The 25,751-nt window shown below is 36.3% G+C and overlaps 1 protein-coding gene across 6 annotated transcripts in view; it reads right to left on the bottom strand.

Annotated features, from left to right (window-relative positions):
* Window positions 1-25,751, bottom strand: part of Ktn1 (kinectin 1) — a 94,026-nt gene that overhangs the window by 44,311 nt on the left and 23,964 nt on the right. For all 6 annotated transcript variants that reach the window (XM_048362920.1, XM_048362921.1, XM_048362918.1 and 3 more), the window contains 14 exons: window positions 25,223-25,353; window positions 20,342-20,458; window positions 17,171-17,311; window positions 13,348-13,454; window positions 11,830-11,962; window positions 10,705-10,792; window positions 6,770-6,936; window positions 6,097-6,165; window positions 4,506-4,543; window positions 2,934-3,024; window positions 2,518-2,586; window positions 2,072-2,109; window positions 1,834-1,915; window positions 1,326-1,394 (listed from right to left, as the gene is read on the bottom strand). In XM_048362920.1, the coding sequence (XP_048218877.1) occupies window positions 1,326-1,394; window positions 1,834-1,915; window positions 2,072-2,109; window positions 2,518-2,586; window positions 2,934-3,024; window positions 4,506-4,543; window positions 6,097-6,165; window positions 6,770-6,936; window positions 10,705-10,792; window positions 11,830-11,962; window positions 13,348-13,454; window positions 17,171-17,311; window positions 20,342-20,458; window positions 25,223-25,353 (1,340 nt within the window). The remainder of the gene's footprint in view (window positions 1-1,325; window positions 1,395-1,833; window positions 1,916-2,071; window positions 2,110-2,517; window positions 2,587-2,933; window positions 3,025-4,505; window positions 4,544-6,096; window positions 6,166-6,769; window positions 6,937-10,704; window positions 10,793-11,829; window positions 11,963-13,347; window positions 13,455-17,170; window positions 17,312-20,341; window positions 20,459-25,222; window positions 25,354-25,751) is intronic.

The following is a 25,751-nucleotide window of genomic DNA, read 5'->3' as shown; positions in this document are numbered from 1 at the left end:
AAACCCCATACCTGGCAAAAAAACAAAAAAAAGCAATTAAAATACATTTATGCTGGGTGTTGATGGCTCATGTCTATAATCCTAGCTACTCAAAAGGTGGTTTGTGGTTTGAACCAAGCCCAGGCAGAAAAGTTCATGAGAGTCTTCTCTCCAATTAAATTGAAACAAACAAACAACAACAAAAAAAAAAAAAAAACCTGGAAGTGGGAGCTGTGGCTCAAGTTGGTAAAGCACAAGATTTGAGCAAAAAATTCAGGGAAGCACCAAAGCCCTGAATCCAAGGCCCAGGATTGGCAAAGGGGAATGGGAAAGGGCAGGGGGAGGGGGAGAGGGGAGAGGAGGAAAAGGGGCAACAGGAAGGGGGAGGGGGGAGGGAGAGAGAGAGAAAAGAAAAAGGAAGACATATTTAAGCTTAAGGAATACTTTTCAATTATTAAAGTGGTCGCCAATTAAGAGGAGCAGGCCAGTGATAGAGACATATACCTTCAATTCTAGCTACTTGGGAGGCTGAAGTAGAATAGAGCTTCAAGACTGCCTTGCCAAAAAGTTCAAAGTGCTCGCCTCATATACATGAAGCCCTGGGGTCGATTCCTCAGCACCACATATATAGGAAAAAAGCCAGAAGTGGTGCTGTGGCTCAAGTGGCAGAGTGCTAGCCTTGAGCAAAAAGAAGCCAGGGACAGTGCTCAGGCCCTAAGTCCCAGCCCAGGACTGGCAACAAAAACAAAACAAAACAAAAGTTCATGAGGCAACTTAGCAAACAACACCTGGGCATGATGGTAACATTCCTATCATCCTGGCTACATGGGAGTCTGAGACTGAAGAACTGTGATTAATCAGCCTAGAAAAAAAATACTTCATCACGGGGAGGGGGGGGGGCGGCGGCATGTAGGTAGGGGGGAATGAGGGAGGAGGTAACAAACAGTACAAGAAATGTATCCAGTGCCTAATGTATTAAACTGTAACCGCTCTGTATATCAGTTTGACAATAAAAATTTTTTAAAATGTAAAAAAAAGGAAAAAAAAACTTCACAAGTATCCTTTCTCAACAGAATAAGCTGGGCATAGTGGCATGCACCTGTTACCCTAGCTTCACTATAAGCACAAAACAGGAAGGTCATGGTCCAGGCAAAAATTGAACAATAAGCCCTTATCTCAAAATAACCAGTGCAAAAAATGGCTGAAGGCAAGGCACAGCAGTAGAACCTACTTAATAAGTCACTGAGTTCATACCTCAAAAAAAGAGACAGAGACCAAGAGACAGAGCATACCAGGTATTAGTACATATTAGATATTTCTACTTTGTAATTCATGAAAAGCTTTACCTGCTCAGAAAGAAGAGTCTGTAGCTTCTGTACTTCTAATTTTAGTGTTTTGTTTTGGTCATTTAGAATCTAAGGAGGAAAAAATCAGTTTTTATTAAGGAAAAAGAGAGAGTAATGCAATCACTTGGTTATATGAACAACCAAACCCATATTATAGATAAATACTTATAGAGTGACAAGTCAATAACACATTGACACAAACATTTAGATTGTACTGGACACTGGAATGTGGCCCTGTCCTGGCAAAAGGTATTCAATAATGAAGACCAAAAAAAAAAGTTGCCAATGAAAAATCTGTCAAAAATGGCTGGAGCAAAATAAATTGCGAAAGCCTAATAAAGAACAGATAAGGTAGCATCTAGGCAAGAAATCTATGATAAAATTTACTATTTATCAAAGACCCCCTATGCCATGGAAACATCTGACAACAGTATTTCTAGATTTAGTACAACTGAAAATTAATATATTGTTGTCTAAAAACGCTGAGTAGACAAGTTCAATCACACACCTTAAATTCTTCCATTTTGTTTGAAATTTCACATTGTAGCTGTTCTTCAAGCAATCTTATTTTATCATCCTTAACATGAATACTATGAGAAAAAAATTACCAATTAAAACTACTTTAGACACTCAGAAATTTACATGGATACTATGTATACAACTATCAGTTAAAAGACAGTACTTTCTACAACAATTACACCTGAACATCAATATATGAGTGCCTCTATATACCATAGATTAGTCACCTTTTTTGAATCTTCTCCAACTCATGTGCAGCTGCAGCCTGTGTTTAGAATAAAATAAGAACTTTATTTCAGTAAGGTTGAAAGGGATGGTGAGGATATTGAAAGGGGTAACACTGATCAAGATGCATTGTATTCATAAACTGCTTTGTAAAATGGCAACTCCTTTGTACAACTACTTAATGATAGTAAAATTTTAAAAATTCAAAAAAGACAGAAACTTACAACCCTTTCAAGAAGATTCAATGTACCTCACAATTAACTCATTGAATCAAACATCTATATAAGTTATAAAGAAAATGCTTTCAAAAACATATCCCACAGAAAAACACAAATAACCATTGTAGTTATCAATTATACAAATAAAATTGGGCCTCACAACATCAATCAAAATAAGAACAAACAAATTAAAAGTCTGAGGCAAATGCTCTAAAGTAGTAAAAATCTACCTGTTCATTTGTCAGGACCTGTAATTTCTGCACTTCAGCTTTTAATAAAAAATTCATATTTTGTATATCCTAGAGTAAGAAAAAAGAATACTGAATTGGAACATTTTAATATAATTGACTTGAAAATTTACAAAACATCTTGTTCTACCTAAGAATTAAGCAAACATCTCAAATTACAAACTTCCCAAGTCAGAAAGAGAAACATCAATTTCCTAAATTACTGTAAATAATAACACGTGATTAAAGACCTTTGAATTTTTTTCCTTAGCACTAAAGGAGACTTTATAATTCAGAAGAGATATACTTTTCAAATGAGTCCAGAGTATTTTTTATTCTTCATATAAACTCATAATGGTTAGAGATCAGAGTAATTCAATTTTGAGTTCTATAGTAGCTATTTACAAGAATTACTGTACCTTAAGTTCCTCCTCTTTACTTGTTAAGTGATCGTGTTCATTTGCTAAGGAATCTTCAGTCTGTTTTATCTGCTTGTCCTTTTCTGCAATCCTTTAAGAGGAAACACATTGATGCTTTCATTAAACATTAATGTCATATCATAAATCAAAAGATTAAAAGCCTTAAAAGTCATCCTTACTTACGTAGTTCTAATATAATTACACTATTTCTATAGTTCCATTTCACGTTATTAATAACTATCACAAGCATTACCTAACCCCTTAAGTATATACCCCATTTTAAAACTCAAGGTCAGGAGGCTGGGAATATGGCCTAGTGGCAAGAGTGCTCGCCTCGTATACATAAAGCCCTGGGTTCGATTCCCCAGCACCACATATACAGAAAATGGCCAGAAGTGGCACTGTAGCTCAAGTGGCAAAGTGCTAGCCTTGAGCAAAAAGAAGCCAGGGACAGTTCTCAGGCCCTGAGTCCAAGCCCCAGGACTGGCCAAAAAATAAAAATTTAAAAAAAAAAAAAATAAGACATTAGAGGTAACTGAGGAGGTAATTGTGATATGGAAGATAAGTCAGGAGAAAATATCCAAATGAAGCACAAAACAATGAACAGAAAAAAAACAAAAACTCAAGGTCAAAGAAATGAATTAGCATAAGCTCACAAGTCTAGCAATATCAGGGCTGGGGGCTGGGGGATATGGCCTAGTGGCAAGAGTGCCTGCCTCATATATATGAGGCCCTGAGGCCCTGGGTTCGATTCCCCAGCACCACATATACAGAAAATGGCCAGAAGTGGCGCTGTGGCTCAAGTGGCAGAGTGCTAGCCTTGAGCAAAAAGAAGCCAGGGACAGTGCTCAGGCCCAGAGTCCAAGCCCCAGGACTGGCCCTCCCCCCCCCCAAAAAAAAAAACAAGTCTAGCAATATCAAACAAGATTTTGATCTCCTCACCTCAAATGATTCAAATATATGTAAAATTATATTAGCACAAAGAACACACAATTTTAAGTACATTACTACCACATAGTTATAAGCAAGAATAGATATACCTCCTGCCAGATACAGAAACTAATTGGTTTCTACTACTCTCAATACACAATTACTCTTCCACATAATTGCCAACACTCCAAAAAAGCAAATTTTCCCCAATCTTTATGAGAAAAATATCAAAACAGAAAACATAATATTTACAGACCCAACATACTACAGGAGAGGAATTTTACAAAGTAAGTTTTGGGCTGGGAATATGGCCTACTGGTAAGAGTGTTTGCCTCGTATACATGAAGCCCTGGGTTCGATTCCTCAGCACCACATATAGAGAAAATGACCAGAAGTGGCGCTGTGGCTCAAGTGGCAGAGTGCTAGCCTTGAGAAGCCAGGGACAGTGCTCAGGCCCGGAGTTCAAGGCCCAGGACTGGCCAAAAAAAAAAACCCAACAGAACAAAACCAAGTTTCTCCAAATCTAATTCAGAGTATTTCCCAAACAGGTTAAAGTACAAAGTTAATCATGAGTGTTGTATAACAAGTATCTGTTAGTGGTGACTAAACAATTGTAAGAGAAGTGTGAAAAGGCAGGCTTACACTTTATGTAATTCTTCTGCTAGAACTGAAGCGGAGGTCTGAGAAATAAAAACATTAACATAAAAGAATGAGAAAAGGTTTAATGCTGTATAATAATCATCACAATAGAGCTTTAAAAACTAAGAGAAATTAATGCATATAAAGTTGTTAAGAAAGTGCCTAGCCAGTGATGAATGTTTAATACAGAATAGTTATCATTCTGAAAGCAAGTTCAATCTCCAACAACCAGTATTAGGGAATTACATATCACAAGACATTTAGAACAAACTGCCAGGCCTGGAATAGCTAATAAGCAACACATACATAGAAAAAAGTAGCCACAATAGCCATCTTGCATCCCTGTGCTTCTTTCCCTTAAGATCCACTTCATAATTAAGATAATTAAGTAGTTTGATGATACTCAGACTCATCTTTCCATTTCTTTTTTAAAAGCTATATATAGCATTCTCTAATATTTTTCTACAGCTACCTCTCAGATAACTGAATATTTTAATCCAACTTGAGTTCATAATTTACATGCATATACAACTTGCCCCTGTCCAAAATAGTTTTCCAACTCATTTTAGGCAACCATCTCTATAAAGAAAGCAATTCGAAAAATATGTTTACATGTTCTAAGTTTTTGAGTTTGAACTTGTCTGAATCCTAAAAGTAAGTTAATATTTTAATATTAAAAACACTTTGACACAGAAAAAAACCTTTCAATCTAATATTTTTGCTATAAACAACTTTTATAATTTTAAAGTCTAACTAAAATTTACAGTTTGTGGGGCTGGGGATATGGCCTAGTGGCAAGAGTGCTTGCCTCGTATACATGAGGCCCTAGGTTCGATTCCCCAGCACCACATATACAGAAAATGGCCAGAAGTGGCGCTGTGGCTCAAGTGGCAGAGTGCTAGCCTTGAGCAAGAAGAAGCCAGGGACAGTGCTCAGGCCCTGAGTCCAAACCCCAGGACTGGCCAAAAAAAAGAAAAAAAGAAAAAAAGACTGGAATTTAAAATTTACGGTTTGTATACTATGGAATCAAGTACTTGGAAGTTCTTATTCTTTTTTCCGTAATGTTACATCATTTATATTCTAAACTCTATCAATAAATAATATCATAGAACAATGAATGTTGTAGAACAAGTCTTAATACCATCTTTAAAACTCTGGAGCCCTTACCACTAATTTGCAACAGATTCTTTTGCAAATATATTCTGAAAACTATGGTTAACTCATTTACTACCACTGTAGTATTTGAGGTTGTTTTTTCCAATATTAGTATTTTATGAACACCTTTCATACATAAGCCATTGTTCTACATAATACTTGACCAATTCTGCTTGTTTCAGAAAAGGCTTTCGGGACCCAATTTTCTCATTTGGTAAGAACTCTACAATACCCCTCTCCTTTCCAGTTAATTAAAGTGGAGTTTCTTTGAATTTTCCCATTGCACTATACTTAACACTCAAGGATTATAACTCAGTATCATCTTCTGTTGACTCAATAACTATAGTCTCCCAATGATTAGTCCAGTGCCCATTAATTAAGATTGATTAAATGGTTGGGAATCCATCACTAACAACAAGCAATTTTAAAAAGTCATTACCTGAGCTGCTATCTGGGAATGGAATTGCTGAATTTGAGCTTTCAAGGCTTCATTCTGCTCCAAAATATCCTTTCATAAATAGTCAAAGAGAAGGAAAAGAGTATACTATTAATAAATACCCCAATGACTACAAACAAAATGACTTACCAGCTTATTAAGGCATCTCTAGATTTTTTTTTAATTTAAAACAATGATTAAGTTGGGTATCCATGGTTTACACTTGTAAACCTAGTTACTTTGAAAGCTCAGATCAGGAGAATCATGGTTTAAAGCCAGTCAGGACAAAAAAGTTCCCAGGGCCTTTTTCCAGAAGCATAAGTAGGCAGGCTGTTGTCTCAGCATGTATCCAGGCAGAAAGCAAGACCCTATCTCAAAAATAACTGGGGCAATAAAAGGTATGAAGGTGTGGCCCAACAGCAGAGCAAGTATTAGGCCCTGAGTTCAAGCCAAAAAAAGACAATGGTTAAGCATTCTATTCTTAGTTACTTTATAAGGTACATTATTGTTACAAGAGTTTGAAATTGTAGATAACTACATCTTTAAAAACAACATACTGGGTAAGATTAAGCTGTAATTATTTACTACCAATCCAGATTTAGGATAAAGTATGTCTTAGTCTTGCTTCTAGATACGTAACATTTAATCTTTACTTTCACAAAACTAAAAATGATACCTGAACTTGGATTTGTAAAGACTCTTCTTTGTTCACTCTTTTTTGCTCTGATTCCATTAGTTGCATTAGTCTTTGCTCCAACTGTTGTTTTGATACCAATGTATCTGTAAGTTTACTATGCAGACTCTGCACTTCATTTTCTTTGGCCACAAATTTACTCTGCAAATCTGTAACAAAATATTACATCTTACAAAGGTCCCTTCATTCCTTTTCTAGGTATTGTCTCCTCTAGAAAACTTCATTACATCCATTCACTTCCGTTCTTGAAAGCTCCCTCAACAGATTAATTTTGCTTCTGAGTACCTGTCATATTGTATTCATGTATTTTTCTAGAATAAGCTTCTCAAGACCAGAGATCACTTTTTTTCCTTTTTTTTAAATTGTCAAACTGATATACAGAGCGGTTACAGTTTCATACTTTAGGCACTGGATACATTTCTTGTACTGTTTGTTACCTCCTCCCTCATTCCCCCCTCCCCCCTCCCCTTTTCCCTTTCCCCCCATGAGTTGTTCAGTCGATTTACACTAAACAGTTTTGCAAGTATTGCTTTTGTAATCGTTTGTCTGTGTCTCTCGATTTTGGTATTCCCTTACAGTTTCCTAGTTCTAATACCTGTATACACGGTTTCCAATGTAATCAGATAAGATACACAGATAGTGAAGGTACAACCACAGGAAGGGCATACAAGAGGATCATCAATAACAGAAGCTACAGTTTCATATCGCATTTGAAAGTAATTACAACAGTGATATAACAGTCGTTTCCATAACATGGAGTTCGTTTCACTTAGCATCATCTTTTGTGTTCGTAAGGGTAGAGCTATTGGGCTCTTGTGATCCTCTGCTGTGACTAGCCTAAACCTGTGCTAATTATTCCCTGTGAGGGAGTCCGTGTTTCTTTGGGTTTGGCTCACTTTACTTAGTATAATTTTTTCCAAGTCCTTCCATTTCCTTACAAATGGGGCAATGTCATTCTTTCTGATAGAGGCATAAAATTCCATTGTGTATATGTACCACATTTTCCTGATCCATTCGTCTACTGAGGGGCATCCGGGTTGGTTCCAAATTCTAGCTATGACAAATTGTGCTGCGATGAACATTGTTGTGCTGGTGGCTTTAGTGTGAAGAACAGAGATCACTTTTATGTATATCCAGAACTATACTCAAAGGTGGGCATACATTATATATTAAAACTGAATGGTACACAGATTTTTTTAACCTATTGTATCATTTCTTGGTCATACTTTTTCTCCCAATGTTACTTTAATAAAACTATTTTAGTGAGTGCCTCTAAATTCTCTAAACTCTGATACCTTAAAATACCCTGTATTTTGCTACAAGAAAAATCCTGAAGAAATCTATTGTCCAAAGGCTGGCAAAAGTCCTCATTTAAAATGATGGATAACTTTTCTGTTTCGCAAATAGAAAACTATAAAAGAACTAGGAAAATGAGAAATATATACACTATCTTAACTTCATTTCACAATAAAAGAAGACAAAGTAACCGTTAAAACAATCACTAACTTTGAAGAGTAAAATAACAAACAAACAAAAAAGCTGTAAAACTAAGAAAGGCTAATGACAGGAGATACCAGGTATTAGGAGAGCTGTCTCCCTGGCCCATACCATCAACAAGTTAAAAAGCAGAGTAGAAGAGACCACCACCACGACCACGGATAAAAAGATAATACAAGGAGAAATGCTTACATGTGTGCAACTCTATGTCTATGTTTGAAGAAAGACAAAAGCAACACAACTGAACTTAAAACTTAAATATATAGTGGCCATATTTGGGATAGAACTCAGAACACAGAACTCAGAACAACGTAATTTCATATTGCGTTGGGTAAAAATTGAAATAATGCCTCCAGTAAATATACCAGTTACATCTTGAAGGGAGAATAAAGATGTTTTCACTTATGTAAGACCTCTACAAATATATTTCTCAGCATACTCTCGGGCAAAAAAAAAAGGTACTTTACTAAATGAGTGGGAAAAGCAACAAAGACAATAGTAACAAAAGATCCAGAAAAAGAGTACAAAAACAAAGCCATCTCAATAAGACAGCTATGGAGCCAACCTAAAGTACCAAATGTGAGAACAAGCAAACTGAAGACTGAACAAGGGATATCGCCAGAAAAATAGTTCTAAGAATCTCTAAGAGTTAATGTACTGAAGAACGTAAGGATGAGAGATGGGATGAGAGATGGGTGAGTTAGGTTGAGCATGAGGGTTAAGTAAAGTTTAATCATAGGTAGAGGTTTAAACAAAAGATTAAGTAGACAATAAAGTAATAAGTAGCTCTAGAAAATAAACAGCTGTTAAGGAAAGAATCAGTTCTAGAAATAGTATGGCTTATCATCCTATTATACATAATGTATAATCAATATTGATATAATAAAAATATGCATATACTTACAAAACCATTTGGTGTAAACCAACTGTATAACTCATGGTGGGGAAGGGAAATGAGTGGGAAGGGGGGAAATGAGGGAGGAGGAAGCTGAACAAGAAAGGTACTCACTGCCTTACATATGAAACTGTAACCCTTCTGTACTTCACTTTGACAATAAAGGGGGAAAATATGCAATAACTATTCAGGACAATGACAAACAGGCAGGTAGGAGAAATTACATGGGAGATAAATCTTCATTTTCTCTGATAGAAAAATCAGACATCAATTTAGAGACCAGTGTAAGTACTGATATTGTGCTTGCTTAGAAATAAGGACGTAAAACACTAAAACCAAAGGAGAAAAATTCAAAGTGATTACATATAGCAAGAGATTTTAATGTCTACAGTTACATCATTTCTATGCTTCAATGATGACACATAAAATATTAACTATTAGCCTAAAAAAAAGAAATAAAGCAGGGTACAGGTGGCTCACATCTGTAACCTAGCTACTCAGAAGGCTGAGACCTTAAGATCACTGTTCAAAGCCAGCCTGAGCAGGAAGCCTGTGAGATGAGACCCTTATCTCCAATTAACCAACAAAAGCTGCAAGTGAAGGTATGGCTCAAGTGGCAAGGCACTAGCCTTAAGCAAAAAAAGCTTAAGAACAGTGCCTAGGCCCTGAGTTCAAGCCCCAGGACTACAGAAAAAAGAAAAACGTAATGGGCTTTTACATAGCTTCTGTACACTTAACTGTCAAACAAGACAGTTATTCTAGAGAGATAATTCAGAAGACAAAACCAAAAGTCAAGTGAGCCAAAAATTCCATCTATTTGATTATTTGGAACTATATACTAATTAATTCCCTCTTTTATGGGAGAAAGAGAATAGTGCAGACATAACACATAGAACAAAAGTTCCATTATTTCCAAGATGGATCCTTCAAACTATGAATAGTAAATAGAAGTTAATCTTTACTAAATAGATAGTTCAATAAAGCTCCTTGTGTTAATTTTCTCACTGCCATTCTCCTAATTCAAGACCTGGGCACTGCCCCTGAGCTTTTTTGCTCAAGACCAGCACTCTACCACATTGAGCCATAGCACTTCTTCCAGTTTTCTACTGGTTAATTGAAGATAAGGGTCTTGTGGACTTTCCTGCCCAGGCTGGCTCTGAACTGTGATCAAGATCTAAGCCTTCTGAATAGCTAGGATTGCAGTGCCCAACTTATGAATCTTTTCTTGGAAAAAGTTGCCATCAAAGAAACCAAAGGAGAAAACTACAGGAAAAAAATATCTACATGTAGGCTTCTATTACCATACTATGTTCTGAAATTTTGCCAACAAGTTGATGTTTTAGGCAAAACTAGCAGATTATTTATACTTTAAAAGCACAAAAAAAGAGTCAAGGAAATAAAGACAATTTGAAAGGGCAAAAGCTATTTTTATTGAGCTAAAAGAAACTGAAATGCCAAATATACTCTTCCTCAGAGATGGATAAAAAATTGCATGCATATCTTATATTAATGCCTTGTCCCTTACCTTGCTGTGATGCCTCATGTTCTGCTGTTCGCTTCCTAATGTAGCTTTGAACTTCATCCCATCTCCTCTCAGCTTCTTGTAATTGAACCTGATATTTAAAATGAGAAAGAATAAATCAGCACCAACACAAGATTTCAACTTTTCAAAACAAACAAAAGCATCTTCTACTTGTATCATTTACAACAATTTATCTTCTACGTTTTAATAAAACATGTTTGTAATCTGCCAGCCAGAAGTGGAGCTGTGGCTCAAGTTGCCTTGAGCAATAAAGATCACACAGTATGCCTCAAGCCCTGAGTTCAAGCCCTAGAACCGGCACTGCATAAAACTCTAGAGTAGGGGCTGGGGATATGGCCTAGTGGCAAGAGTGCTTGTCTCGTATACATGAGGCCCTGAGTTCGATTCCCCAGCACCACATAAACAGAAAACGGCCAGAAGTGGCGCTGTGGCTCAAGTGGCAGAGAGCTAGCCTTGAGCAAAAAGAAGCCAGGGACAGTGCTCAGGCCCTGAGTCCAAGCCCCAGGACTGGCCAAAAAACAAAACAACAACAACAACAAAAAAAAAACTCTAGAGTAAATACAGGAAAAACAAATCTGCTCCTCCTTCAGTAAGCTTGAGAAATTCCATGCATCTCTTCAAAGTATGAACATCTTATTCTATCAAGTACCATTCTAGTGTCTGAAAATAAGTATGTGATATTTTTGTTTATTGTAGCTCAAACACAAGCCACTGCAGCAGTACTTGTTCTTGCTTTCAATTAAAGGGAAAACTAACCCAATGTGAAAAGAAAAATATTTGAGATATTCAAGTTACAAATAATAAAGGGATGTTAAAAGGTAATTTTAGCCACATATTTTCTTTATACATGTAGGCCTTACATACCCTCAAATGTGAAATTAAATTCCACTACTCACTTATGCTAGCCATTCAACTATCTTCAGTCTTTAGTTTCAAACTCAGGTTTGTATTCAATCCTTTCATCAAGACACTTCTGTATAGCCAGAGCACTTAAACTATGTGTCTCATTCAACCTCAAATTGTGTTTCTCAAATTTAAACATACATTTAGGTCACTTAGAAAAATATCTCTGTTACTTTCAAAGTAATAAAAATGGAAATGTATTACCTTCAACTGGGTGACTGCTTGTTCAGCATTCTTCTTTAGAACTTCCTCTTGCTGTAGCTTTCCTGTTTTCTCAGTCAGCTCATTTACCAATCTAGCATAATCCTGGCGTAGCTTATTTAGTTCTGCAGACTGCCTGAAAATAGTAACTGGGTTAGGAACCTTTCATCATTACACATATACATAATGAATAAATACAGCATATTTTACATTGGTTTTGTTGAACTGGTAATTCTGATGGCAAAATGAAAAGGAATGCAATTGACTACTAATAGTCAAGTTTGGGTGGGTGAAATTCTTAAATAATATTAGTGATAATTACATAATTTCTAGAAATCAATATAAAGTATCAAGAGAAATAGATGAACACAAACTCATAAGCATGATTAGACAGTGTCATCTTTAAACTTCTCTCCTAGAAACTTATTAAATTCAACCAATTCATTGCAACTGGACTAATCTGGTTGCCAGAGAATGTTTTTAATTCTAATAAAATAAACTCCTGTGTTGTTAAAAAAAATACTAAGTAAGTTAGAGTGCTTATTTCTCCATGCAACTATACTATGAGCTTCTATAGAATATTATTTCTTGGTGGAGCTGGGAGAGATTAGGGAGAACAAAGGAAGCAGTGAGGAAGATGAAAGAAATGACACTAATGAGTATAATAATACTCATAAACTGAAATGTTGACTCGAAATCCCTTATACAACTACTTACACAGGTGTGTGTGTGTGTGTGTGTGTGTGTGTGTGTGTGTGTGTGTGTGTGTGTGTGCCAGTTCTAGGGCTTGAACTCAGGACCTGAAAGCTATCACTTTACCTCTTGAACCACAACTTACTTCCAGCTTTTTGGGTGACTAAGTGGAGGTAAGAATTTCATGGACTTTCCCACCTGGACTAGGTTCAAACCAAGATCTTCATCCTTAGCATCCTGAGTAAGCTAGGATTATTGGCATGGGCCACTGGCACTCAGCTTTAAATATAATTTTTCTCAAGTGGTTCTAGAAACATCTATATCACAGGTATGTGTCTAGAAACATCTATATTACAGGTATGAGCATCACCTGAGAGCCACTGGATCAAAATCTTTTAAAATAATAGCTTTTTTAATTAGCAATGCCAAGTGCTATTCAGAATAATGAAGTTAGAGAATATTGTAGTAGGGATATGTGGTTTAAAACTTTAAATTCAATCTGATCAATTCTCAGAGTGCTCCACTAGTAGAAGTAATTTTGTATACAACATTCATAAAAAGATACAGATTCATAATACAGAGAGATATGTAGTTTATATGAAGCTAAAGTCTGTCACAACGTGAAAGAGAATTGTTCACAAAGTGACAATTTTAGAAGCGAATGTAAAAAACAGAAGTCTAACCAATTACTATCAAACATTATTTTGATGACAGTACTCTAAAAAGAAATGTACTCATTTCCTGACTTATGTAACCGTAACCCTTCTGTATATCACCTTTATAATAAAAAAGTACATTTAACTTAAAACACAACATTTAGAAACATACTTGCTTTCCAGCTGGTTTGTAGTGTTGCTGACTGCATCTCTCAATATACCATTTTCCTGCTTCAAGTGAGCTATCTCTGCTTCCATCTGCTCTCGAACTTGTTGAAACTGTTTTACACAAAGAAGATTTAGAAAAGAAAAACTGACAAAGCTACTTTCCCCCCCCAACACCCAGTACTGAGTACTGAACTCAGTGCCTCTTTTATCATGCCCCTAGTCTTTCTGCTTTTAGTCCATTTTTCAGGTAAGGTTGCACTTTTTTTTTTTTTTTGCAAGGATGGCCTCAGGCAATGATTTCCACCTCCTGAGTAGCTACAAATACAGTTGTGCATGCCTCCCCCCATATGGTCTCATTAATCCTCTCCTACATCCAGCCTCTTACCTTCCCCACCACTCCCACACCCTCCAACAGAGATCTATACCAGTTGGATGAGGAGCTGGGAAAAGGAGTATGTGCCATTTTACCTAGCCCAAAAGCTGCCTATTTAGAAGAAATTTTATTATCATGAGAATGTTAAAAAAAAATGTAGAATAAAATCCGAACCATTTTTTCGAGTACATATAAACACATTTAAAGAACTTTACTTTTTACTGAAATGTAAATAGAACCTGCATCAGAATAAAAAGCAAGTTAGCCCTAATTTCAGGGCTAGGAATGTGGTTTAGTGGTAAAGTGCTTGCCTAGCATAAAGCTCTGGATTTGACTCCTCAGTACCACATAAACAGAAAAGCCTTGAAGTGGCACTGTGGCTCAAGTGGTCAGGTGCTAGCTGTGAGCAAAAAAAGGTCAGGAACAGTAATTACCCAGTGCTAGAGTTCAGGCCCCAAGACTGGCCAAAAAAAAAAAAAAAGAAAATTTCTTCTCAGAACTAAAAATTTAGGTCTTTCCTACTCAGCAGAGGATTAAGCCTGCCTGTACATTTGATATGAGAAGTATTTTTCAATGAAAGTGTTCAGTTATATAAAATTTAAGAACTCGTAATATACTCAAATTCACTTATATTAAGTAACAAATTGAATAATTACATGATACAAAAATCTACCAGAGAAATGCCCTGTTAGTAATTATACACATGCTACATGGTAATATAAAATGTAGTAAAATGTAGTAACGTATTAATCTTTTTTTTTTTTTTAGGGGGGGACTGGTCTTAAGGCAAGCTCTGAGATCTGGATGCTGTCCCTGTCTGTGCTCATTTTTTTGCCCAAGACTAGCACTCTACCATTTGAGGCACAGCATCACTTCTGGCTTTTTCTGTGATTGAACTGGAGATAAAAGTCTCACAGACATTTCTGCCCAGGCTGGTTTCGAACCTCAATCCTCAGATTGATGAGGATGAGCCACTGGGGCCCTGCATATTACTCTTTTTTATGAAGTACTGCTGAACATCCAACTCAGACCCTTGAACATCCTAGATAAGGATTTTACTACTGAGCTACATCCCTGACATCATAACAAACATAAAGAGTTCAGTGGCTTTAAACATATCCTTACTATTGTACAATCTACTACCATTTGTCTAATTTTTTTAAAACTGTAATTTATGTCCATTAACCAATAATCGTCATTCAACCCTCTCTCTAGCCCCTGTAACTGTCACTCTTTCTTCTAACCTCTCATTTTAAATTTCAGAATTACAGCATTATCTTATATTGACAAAGACATCTTACTTTAGTAGGCAAATATTTTAGAGAAATGAAGTGTTAATAACTTTATTAGTACTTCAATTAGCTGAAACTGAGATACTTATTTTTCCTTTTTTTTTGGCCAGTCTTGGGGCTTGAACTCAAGCACTAGGCACTATCCCTAAGCTTCTTTTGCTCAACGCTAGCACTCTACAACTTGAGCCACAGCACCACTTCTGGCTTTTCTATTTATGTGGTACTGAAGAATAAAACCCAGGGGTTTATGCATGCTAGGTAAGCACTCCACCACTAGATACATTCCTAGTCCTTATTTCTCTTTTTCAGAGAATGTATATGGAATCTATGTCCTGACCTTCATAAGTAATCAAGTAAAAGAATGATGAATCATTTCAGTATCTTCACCTTAAAAAAAAAAAAAGAATGTTGCTACAAGTACTTGGTTAAATTTCAAATAAACATAAACAGGAATTAAAAGATCACTTTAGAGCTATGAAAATCAGTTACCTAATAACTTGATTGACAAGAAAGAATATATTCAATGGCTGGGGAATGGCAGGACTAAAGAGTGGGCCAAATGAAAGCTAGAAGCCATGGACAGAGTAACAACCTGACAACAGTTTCACTCACTACTTTTTTGTTATCAGTAATATTTCCATGAAAAGTATTTTAAACTCTGATAGCAGTAAGGAAATTCTGGTAAACTGACAATATAATCAAAGCAATAAAAAATAAGAAATTATCTAGTATCAACTGGTTATAATGGAAAAGAGCAAACTATTAATACAGGGCTATAATTATCCTACTATGAAATAAAGATACTTAACTAATTGCAAAAGTATCTTCAAGACTCAGACCAATTTTCAGACTGAGAAAAAAATTTTTTTAAATTCAAGCATAAGGAAAATAATGTTGATCAATAGGCAAGAATTTAACTTTAGACATATTAAGTCTAAGGTAATGACAGACCTTCCAAATTGAAGTAATTAGCCAGCAAATGAGAGTAACAATTTGAAAGAGTCACTGGGCCCCAGAGAGTTCAACTAAGGGCAGGTAGTATTATAAGCTCATTTGGCAAGGAGACTGAATCCATGTTCTTCAAAACATGGAACCAGGCAGAGCAGGAGGAGAAAGAAAGAAAGGCAGAATTCATTAGTCTAGATCTAATTAGAATTATGAAAACTCATGACACATGGAAAAGACAGCAAGAACTGACTCTCCAGAAATGTTAACAGAAGACAGGTTAAAGAGTACAAACTAAAAAAAGACACAAAAGATAACTTGACTCAACATTCAGAATCACTATACATTATCATCACCTCTCTCCTCCAATTTATCCCCTCCATTCTTAACACCAAGCCCCATCTACTCAACTCTTATTATTATTACTCAAACTCATCCTTTCATTATCAACATTGATTTCAGTTCCTTGTTTTCTTTTTCTTTTTTGTTCAGTCAGGGAACTTGAACTCAGGGCTAGGATTATACGTGTGAGCCACTGGCACCTGGCCTCCTTGTTTTCTCTGACTTGAATTCCTCCAAAAACCTTCCAACTACCCCTTGTTTGATTCTACACATTGTTGCCAGAGTGAAAATTAAATATAATAATAAATACTTCTGGCTTGCTTAAACTCATTTATTATCTGCCAAGTCTCAGGCAAGGTCCTCTTAGATAGGACTCCACTTGCTTCTGTAGATCTTTTTCTGTTCTTCATTCCTATCCTGGCTCCCAATTCCCAGAACTCTCATTATGCTATTTTGCACAGAGTAGAAACATAATCCTGGGTTCTAGAAGAGACATATTAGCCATTATCTCTAGGTATGGAACTAAAGAATCGTACCAAGTAGCACTTATACTCATACCCTTTTCTCATTCACACTTTACAATGCCTGATTCAAAAATTTCAACAGTCTATACAACACACCTCACTTTGTTCCTTCCTCCTATCTCCACTGCTCCATAGTACATAATACTGGATCTATTTCCATAGGGTATTTCCTTGTCTACTTCCAGTCTCCCTACCTCATCCCCAACCAGAAAATTTACCTAAAAATGAGTGAATTTGACTAACCTACGTCAATGGTCCAGCACAATGCCTTGCATATAACAAGACACTTTAAAGTCTGTTAATTAACTAGATGCATTCATTTTATCACATTTCCAAAGAACGAAAATATACCTTTATTTGCATCTGTTGAGTCTCTTGATAACTGACGTGCATTTTGTTTTGAAATACATTATGTTCCTTTTCTAATGTTCCAATCCGATCTTTCATCCTTGCCATAACCACATTGCTTCTTTCTTTCTCTGTCATCAGCTCCTAAAAGAGTAAACCAATGAGAAGTAGGGGGAGAGAGAGCATAAAAAAAAACTGTGAAGAACTTACTTGTACTATTAGCCAGTAATAATATTTAAAACACACTTTTCACATGAGTAAAATTATCATGAATGCTGAAAAGATGTTCAAAAAACAAATCAAAGTTTTCAGAAGAAAAAAAGGCAAAAAAATCTAAGTTTGCCTCTTACCTAATTTCAGACCAACTTCTTTTATAAGCATTTTTTCACAAAGTGCTTTAGGAAAATGATTTAAAAATTAAAACACTGTTGGGGAGGGGGGAACAGTAGAGACCAGGTCTACAAAATAAACTTCTTTTCAAATGGTATTTCTACATGTTTTTAGTCAGCGACTTTACATTATGTATCTAAAACCAAACAACTACTAAACAAACATAAAAAGGTCTACGATAGACCTACCAGAGGATCACAATAGCTCAACAGCTTTGTACACATGATTATATAAGATGAGGATAAGCAAAAAGAACTCCAAAAGAGGAGGATTCTATTGTTGTCGTTACATTTAATGTTCCAGGTAAATTTCCTTTGGTGTATTCCATGTGATTACTATATATGATTTTGGTACACTGGATATTGTATATATGCTTATCTGAACTAGGGAAGGGAAAGAAAAATGAGGAAGGGTGTAACAAGTATGACAAGAAATGTACTCACTACCTTATTATGTAACTGTACCCCCTCTGCAATCAACTTCTCAATAAAATTTAATTAAAAAAAATTAAAACACCGTGAACCTAGAATTAATCCTATACTCTAACTTTATTATTAAAAACCTATTTTAATTTAAAAGTTATTCCTAAGGACCTGTTCTTTTTAGGATACTAAAAATGGCCTAGCAACATCCTGGGTTCGATCCCCAGTACCAAGAGAGAAAAGACAAAAAAAATACAGTTAAAAAAATGGCCTGGGGGCTGGGAATATGGCCTAGTGGCAAGAGCACTTGCCTCGTATACATGAAGCCCTGGGTTCGATTCCCCAGCACCACGTATATAGAAAATGGCCAGAAGTGGCGCTGTGGCTCAAGTGGCAGAGTGCTACCCTTGAGCAAAAAGAAGCCAGGGACAGTTGTGCTCAGGCCCTGAGTCCAAGGCCCAGGACTGGCAAAAAAAAAAAAAAAAAAAAAGGCCTGGTAGAGGGGGGAAAGGTCTTTAAAACAGAGGGAAAAAGTATAATCTCTTCCCTTAAAAGAGATTAGAGGGGCCAGGAGTTTGGCCTAGTGGTAGAGTGCTTGCCTAACATGCAGGAAGCCCTGGATTCAGTTTCTCCGTACCACATGCACAGAAAAAGCCAGAAGTGGCCCTGTGGCTCAAGTGGTAGGGTGCTAGCCTTGAGCAAAAAGAGTTCAAGGACAGGGCCCAGACCCTGAGTTCAAGCCCCAGGACTGGGGAAAAAAAAACAAGGAAGATTAGAGATTATATCTGTACTAAACAAAGGTTTGGAATAAAATAAAATTCAGAAGTCAAATCTTTCATCTTCCCAATTCAAATACTAAAAGGGTAATTTCACTTTCTTTTTCAAGTTACTCCTAAATATTATCACAGTATATCAAAGCCAACCAATTTTAGTCATCTGTAGATATGATTAGTCCATGTCCCTGCTCTTAGAAACAATTTGACAAAACAACTCTGTCATTTATCATTGATTCTAAGTTAGTTTATATACTTAAATTTTTATTTGTATTTGCAAGTTGTTACACTGATACACCATGTAAGAAATACAGACATCTTAAGTACAACTTATAAAAAAGTAGTTAACTTATTTTTAAACACAGTCAACAAACAATCACATAAAACTAAATAACAGTAAGGAAGCAGGTTTATAATATCTAACAGGGTACTTCCACTGATTTCTCATTTACTTGAAAATTACATACAGGATTTATATTTAAGTAAGACCTATTCATTCTCTAGATATCAACAAGGTGGATGAATCATAAACTCATTTACCCCTGTACTTAATTCTTAAACGGAGAAACAAGCACTTGAGAAAGAAAAAGAAAACCATGTTATTTTTTTATACAGTTTGAATTATTTTCTCTTATTCAACATAATGATTTTTTTTGGGGGGGGGGCGTCAGACCTGGGGCTGGAACACAGGGCCTGAACACTATCCCTGGCTTCTTTTTGCTCAAGGTTAGCACTCTACCACTTGAGCCACAGCGCCACTTCTGGTTTTTTTCTATGTATGTGGTACTGAGGAATCAAACCCAGGGCTTCATGTAGATGAAGCAAGCACTCTACCACTATGCCATATTCCCAGTCCCTCTACATAATTTTTGGTTGTTTTTTGTTTGTTTGTTTCCTCCCCTTCTGAACAAAAATTAATGGCTTTGAAGAAGCTGATTAAAAATTATAAATATAGGGGCTGGGAATATGGCCTAGTGGTAGAGTGCCCGCCTCATATACATGAAACCCTGGGTTTGATTCCTCAGCACCACATATATAGAAAAAGCTAGAAGTGGCGCTGTGGCTCAAGTGGTAGAGTGCTAGCCTTGAGCAAAAAGAAGCCAGGGACAGTGCTCAGCCCTGAGTCCAAGGTCCAGGACTGGCAAAAAAAAAAAAAAACCAAAACACCAAAAAACTCACCAAAAAAAAATTATAAATATACTGTTCATAAGTAAGTAACCTCTATGAATGCTTTTCATTTACCTCATAAATTGAATTTAAACAAGACTACCTCAGACTACTTCTTCTACAGAGAATAGATATAGGTCAGATCTATTTTAAAATAAACTCCCATGCCTGTCATTACAATGCTTCTGATAGCATGAAATTAAGATATTTAATAAGTACTGTTATTTTAAATTAACAATTCAACTATAATATAGGTTATGGCATCATGAATGAGAAGCTTTACTACAAAAACTCTGAAAAACAATTACCTTTTTGGTATGAATCTATTACACAAACAATGAAATCAGAAAATAGGGGCAATGTTTATCCTTTCATTGTTTTGATTTAGAAAGCATATCCCTCGACCCTAAAAATGTCTTCACCTGGGTTAACTGCTTACAGCGATCCTTTGTCACAGTAGCATCTTCCTTCAGAGCAGCAAGCAATTTCTCCTTTTCCTGAAGCTGATGCAGAAGTGCAGTCAATTCTCCTTTATTTGACTATAGTGAGACATCAATACAGAGTCAGTATTAGTTGACACAGTTAATGAAAATTATAAATGAAATAATCCACTGCAGAGCCAAAGAGATAGCCACTAAACTAGAAAGACAGCCAACCATATGGGAAAAGATCTTCACCATCACAGCAACAGACAAAGGCCTAATATCCATCACCTACAGAGAACTCAAGAAACTAACCCCCTCCAAACCCAGTAAACCAACTATTAAATGGGCAAAGGAACTAAAGAGAGACTTCACAGGAGAAGAAATAAAAATGGCAAAGAAACACATGAGGAAATGTTCAACATCCCTGGCAGTAAAAGAAATGCAAATAGAAACAACTCTGAGATACCCCCTCACTCCAGTTAGAATGGCCTATACTCTGAACTCAGGCAACAACAAATGCTGGAGGGGATGCAGAGAAAGAAGAACCCTTCTCCACTGTTAGTGGGAGTGTAAACTAGTACAACCACTCTGGAGAACAGTATGGAGGTTCCTCAAAAAACTCAGCATAGACATACCCTAAGACCCAGCTGGGTATGTCTATCCTGAACAACAGGATCCAGGATACCATAAAGACACCTGTACATCCATGTTTATCGATGCCCAATTCACAAAAGCCAAAATACAGAAACAACCCAGAAGCCCCACTACAGATGAATGGATCGAAAAAATGTGGTACATGTACACAATGGAATACTACATAGTGATTAGAAATGATAAAATAATGGCATTCGCAGGGAAATGGTCAGATCTTGAACAAATAATGTTGAGTGAGATAAGCTTAGAGCACAGAGAACAAAGGCACATGGTCTCCCTGATATGTAGTTGGGATGCAGGGGGAGAGAACAGTAGAGATCATGTCTGTAAAACAACAAACTTCTTTTCAAATAGTATTTCCACATGTTTTTAGCTAGTAACTTTACATTATGTCTCTAAAACCAAACAGTTACTGAATAAGCATAAAAAGGTCTAGGACAGACCTATCAGAGGTTCACAAGAGCTTAAGAGCTCAACAGCTATGTACATATGGTTATATAAGATGAGGCTAAGCAAAACAAACTCCAAGAGAGAGAAACAGGAGGATTTATCGTTGTCGTTAGGTTTTACATACTAGGTGAGTTTCCTGTGGTGTACACCATGTGGTTACTGTATATGATTGTGATACACTGGATATTGTATATATGCTTACCTGAACTAGGGAAGGGAAAGAAAAATGAGGGAGGGTGTAACAAATATTAAAAGAAATGTACTCACTACCTTATTATGTAGCGGTACTCTCCTCTGTACATCACCTTGTCAATAAAATTTAATAAAAAATTTAAAAAAAAGAAATAATCTAATACCAAGTATTCTTGGGTCTATGTAGAGGTCTATGTATAGCATACAAAGTAAAGACTGCCTGAACTGCAAAATTTAGGAAAATCATCACACCATTCATGTAAAATTACCAATCAATCAAGAATTACATATCAGGCTGGGGATATAGCCTAGTGGCAAGAGTGCCTGCCTCGGATACACGAGGCCCTAGGTTCGATTCCCCAGCACCACATATGCAGAAAACGGCCAGAAGCGGCGCTGTGGCTCAAGTGGCAGAGTGCTAGCCTTGAGTGGGAAGAAGCCAGGGACAGTGCTCAGGCCCTGAGTCCAAGGCCCAGGACTGGCCAAAAAAAAAAAAAAAAAAAAAGAATTACATATCAAGAAACACATTTTAACAAAGAATTATAGGACTTCTAGTTTTAAGCATAACATCAAAATTATAATTTCCCTTCTTTTTCTTCTGAAAGACTAAAAGAAAGAATATGAAACCAAAACATAACCTACCTCCAATGAAACAATCATTTACTTATAATCACAACACAATACTAAAAAGACTGCCAAAGAAGTGAAGACCAAACTTCCCAGGTGCTTAACAATCCTGTCAGAGCATACCTATTGCTGCAGAGGTGCCAAGGGTAGGTAGTTCTCTAAAGTTAACAAACATTTCACAGAAGATAAAACCAATAATTCCTCATTTGACACAAGGAACAAATGCAAATATCTCAAGGAGTAAGTTTCTTGGAAGTCTCAAAGAGGAGAAATGAAGGAAGAAGAAAGGAAAACCACACAACTTTTGCTCAAAGAGAGCACTAACTAACAGTGAAGCAGAATGAATGAAAAGAGACTTTCTCTACTAAGAACCCAATGATACAGGAGCCAAAGGACTATTTTAGAAGAACATCAGCCTGTCTTGGTCCTTCACCATTATCACCTTGAAGTATAGAGGTGATCTAGGGGAATACCCTTCCTAGGAGAAAAGTATTTGTGAAATAAATTTCAAGTAAAATAAAATGAAAAAGTGAAGTCAGCAAGGCACTTAGTTGCTCATGATGCCTATAATCCTAGTATGCAGGAGGTGGAAATTTGAGGACCACAGCTCAAAGCCAGCCTGACAGGAAAAGTCCATAAAATTATTTCCAATTAACCACTAAAAAGCTAGAAGTAAAGGTTTAACACAAGTGGCAGAACACTAGCCTTGAGCAAAAAATCTCAGAGATAGAACCCAGGCTCTGAATTCAAGCCCCAGGACCAGGATGGATAGACAGGATAGGCAGGATAGGCAGAATAGGCAGAATAGGAAGGCAGACAGGCCAGATGGACGGACGGATCATAAAAAAGCATAATATAACACTGTATCTACATACTCTATTTTTAAAAGGAAAGTTGTAGGAAAAACACAATTGGTAAATAAAAAAAAATTACCAGAAAAAAAGATGATTGAATATAGTTACTTCTTGAAAACAAGAGCAAAGAAGAGAAATCACAAGAAAAACTTCAGAGAGTAAGACCTCATAATGAGGTTAAACGTAAGCTAGTAAATCTCAAAGTAAAAGTAACAGCAGCCTAGAAATTATCTACTTACAGGCAGCAAACAAAAAAGCATACACTGCTTTAAAAAAGAAGGGCTAGCTAGGGTCCTTCTCAAGGGCAGATAATAGATAAAAGTAAAAACTTTTTTGTTTTGTTTTTGTTGCCATTCCTGGGGCTTGAACTCAGGGCCAGAGCACTGTCCCTGGCTTCTTTTTGCTCAAGTCTAGCACTCGACGATTTGAGCCATAGCGCCACTTCTGGCTTTTTCTATATATGTGGTGCTAAGGAATCGAACCCAGGGCTTCATGTATACGAGACGAGCACTTTACCACTAGGCCATATTCCCAGCCCCTAAAATCTTTTTTTGTTATTGTGTTGTTCATATTATTTAAAGGACTAAGACAGGAAATCTAAGAAAGGGAGAGAAGAGACAAGTGCTTAATAAGAATTATTTCAGTTAGTTCAAAGACATAGAAAAGCTTTTAGTAGTACATACTAGCTTGAAACTAATGACCAAAAAGACATGTTACATCCAAGAGAAAACTGATAGAGTAACTGGGTCAGTATTACAGGAAAATTATAGCTCAACTTCAAAGAAATGGAATCCCTTCATATTTATACAGTAGGAAAATCCAATAAATAATAAACACTTGTTGATTAACCAACCAAAGAAATATTCTTACTGTTGAGAGAAGTTTAATAAGTGAAAAGGTGATAACTCACAGTAGAATGGTTTTCATTAAAAAAATATTAAACCACTCTAAAAGTTTTGGGGTCTAGTGCCAGAGTTTGAAATTCAGGCCTTGCACTTACTTGGCTAATAAACTACCCCTGACTCACAGCTCTAGCCTGGAATTCTGCTGGTTATTTTGGAGATAAGTTTATCAGACAATTCTGCCCAGACTGACTTCAAACCCCAATCCTCTGGATCTCAGCCTCCTTAACAGCTGAAATTACAAGCAAGCCCTACATTGGTGCTTTACTCTACTTAAAGCAGATAAGGATGCAGGTTGGGTGTGCATATGTGTGTACACACACCAAGCTTTAGAATAAGTTAGAGTTTCATTAACCATCTAATATTAAATACCAGCACCATGTTATATTAACTTACATAAGTACCCTTTCCACCATGGCAAAGTACACATGATAGTACAGTGAACCCAACCCATAAGAACAATGTAAAATCCATGAGGTATTCTTGTTTAAGAGCTTAAGTATTTTTTAATCTACCACAGCAATGACTCTGCGGTGTAAATCACTTACTTTTGAAGGGAAAAATATAGACATTTTAAACAAATACACACACTAAACAAAGATCTCAGTATTTCTGAATGTGCTATCTTTAATCATAAAAGTATTCTACTGCTATACAGAAATTACTTAACCTTGACTTTAATAAGTCTAGTCAAAGCACAATACAGTTTAGCCAAGTGCCAAATTACTTCAAGGCCATAAAAATCATATTCATTTTTAAGCAATTGGTTCTTGTCAAAACATTACATGAGGGGCTGAAAATATGGCCTAGTGGTAAAGTGCTTGCCTCCCATACTTGAAGCCCTGGATTTGAGGCCTCAGAACCACATATATAGAAAAAGTCAGAAGTGGCGCTGTGGTTCAAGTGATAGAGTGCTAGCCTTGAGCAAAAAGAACCCATCGACAGTGCTCAAGCCCTGAGTTCAAGCCCCAGGACTGGCAAAACAAACAAAACAAATTACATGACTCAAAAGATGTTTAGCTAAGTTAAAGCACAAAGATTAGTATAACTATACAATTTCTGAAAGCACTCCAGAACTTTTAGGCACAACTATGGTACAGGATTTTAAAGACAGGAATAGACAATAACAAGGTTCCTCTGGCTGAAGTCTTATTTGATGGACTTCTAAATTGTTCACCAAAATCAACAAATAAGCTTACCTTCTTTAAAGCATCTTGTATCACACCTGACTTCTCTTTCAGCAAGTCTACAACACAAAGAGCCTCATCTTCGGAAAACATCATTGTCTTCAAGGACAGAAGAAAATCTTTAAATTTTACTTCAGCATTTTCTTAATTAAAAAAAAAAAGCAGTATTTAGAGGCATAAGAAATAACCCGCACAAATAAAAATCAAGAATTCCTGGCCCAGAAAGTTAACCAAGAAAAAATAGACTTATACTTCAGGTCAAATAACAATGAATGCTCTAGTAAAGAGGAAGAAAAAAATGTGTATATCATCTGTACTATGGAATAATTATACCAAGTAAAAGTTTGCACAAATTGCAGAATGCTAAAATGCCAGTATGTGCTGCTATATGTATCAAATGTATTTACAATATCCTCATTTAAGTTTAATAATCCCAAGAGATAATCTAAATCCCACAGACATAAACTAAATCCCACAGCTGAATAAATAAGCTCTAAGGTAATTTAAAGAATGAAACAAGTCTACGAAGATCAAATATTTA

This window comes from Perognathus longimembris, chromosome 14 (assembly GCF_023159225.1).
Source record: "Perognathus longimembris pacificus isolate PPM17 chromosome 14, ASM2315922v1, whole genome shotgun sequence".
Lineage (NCBI taxonomy): Eukaryota > Metazoa > Chordata > Mammalia > Rodentia > Heteromyidae > Perognathus > Perognathus longimembris.
The sequence above is the reverse complement of the archived record's forward strand: the minus strand, read 5'-3'. Positions and strand labels throughout refer to the sequence as shown.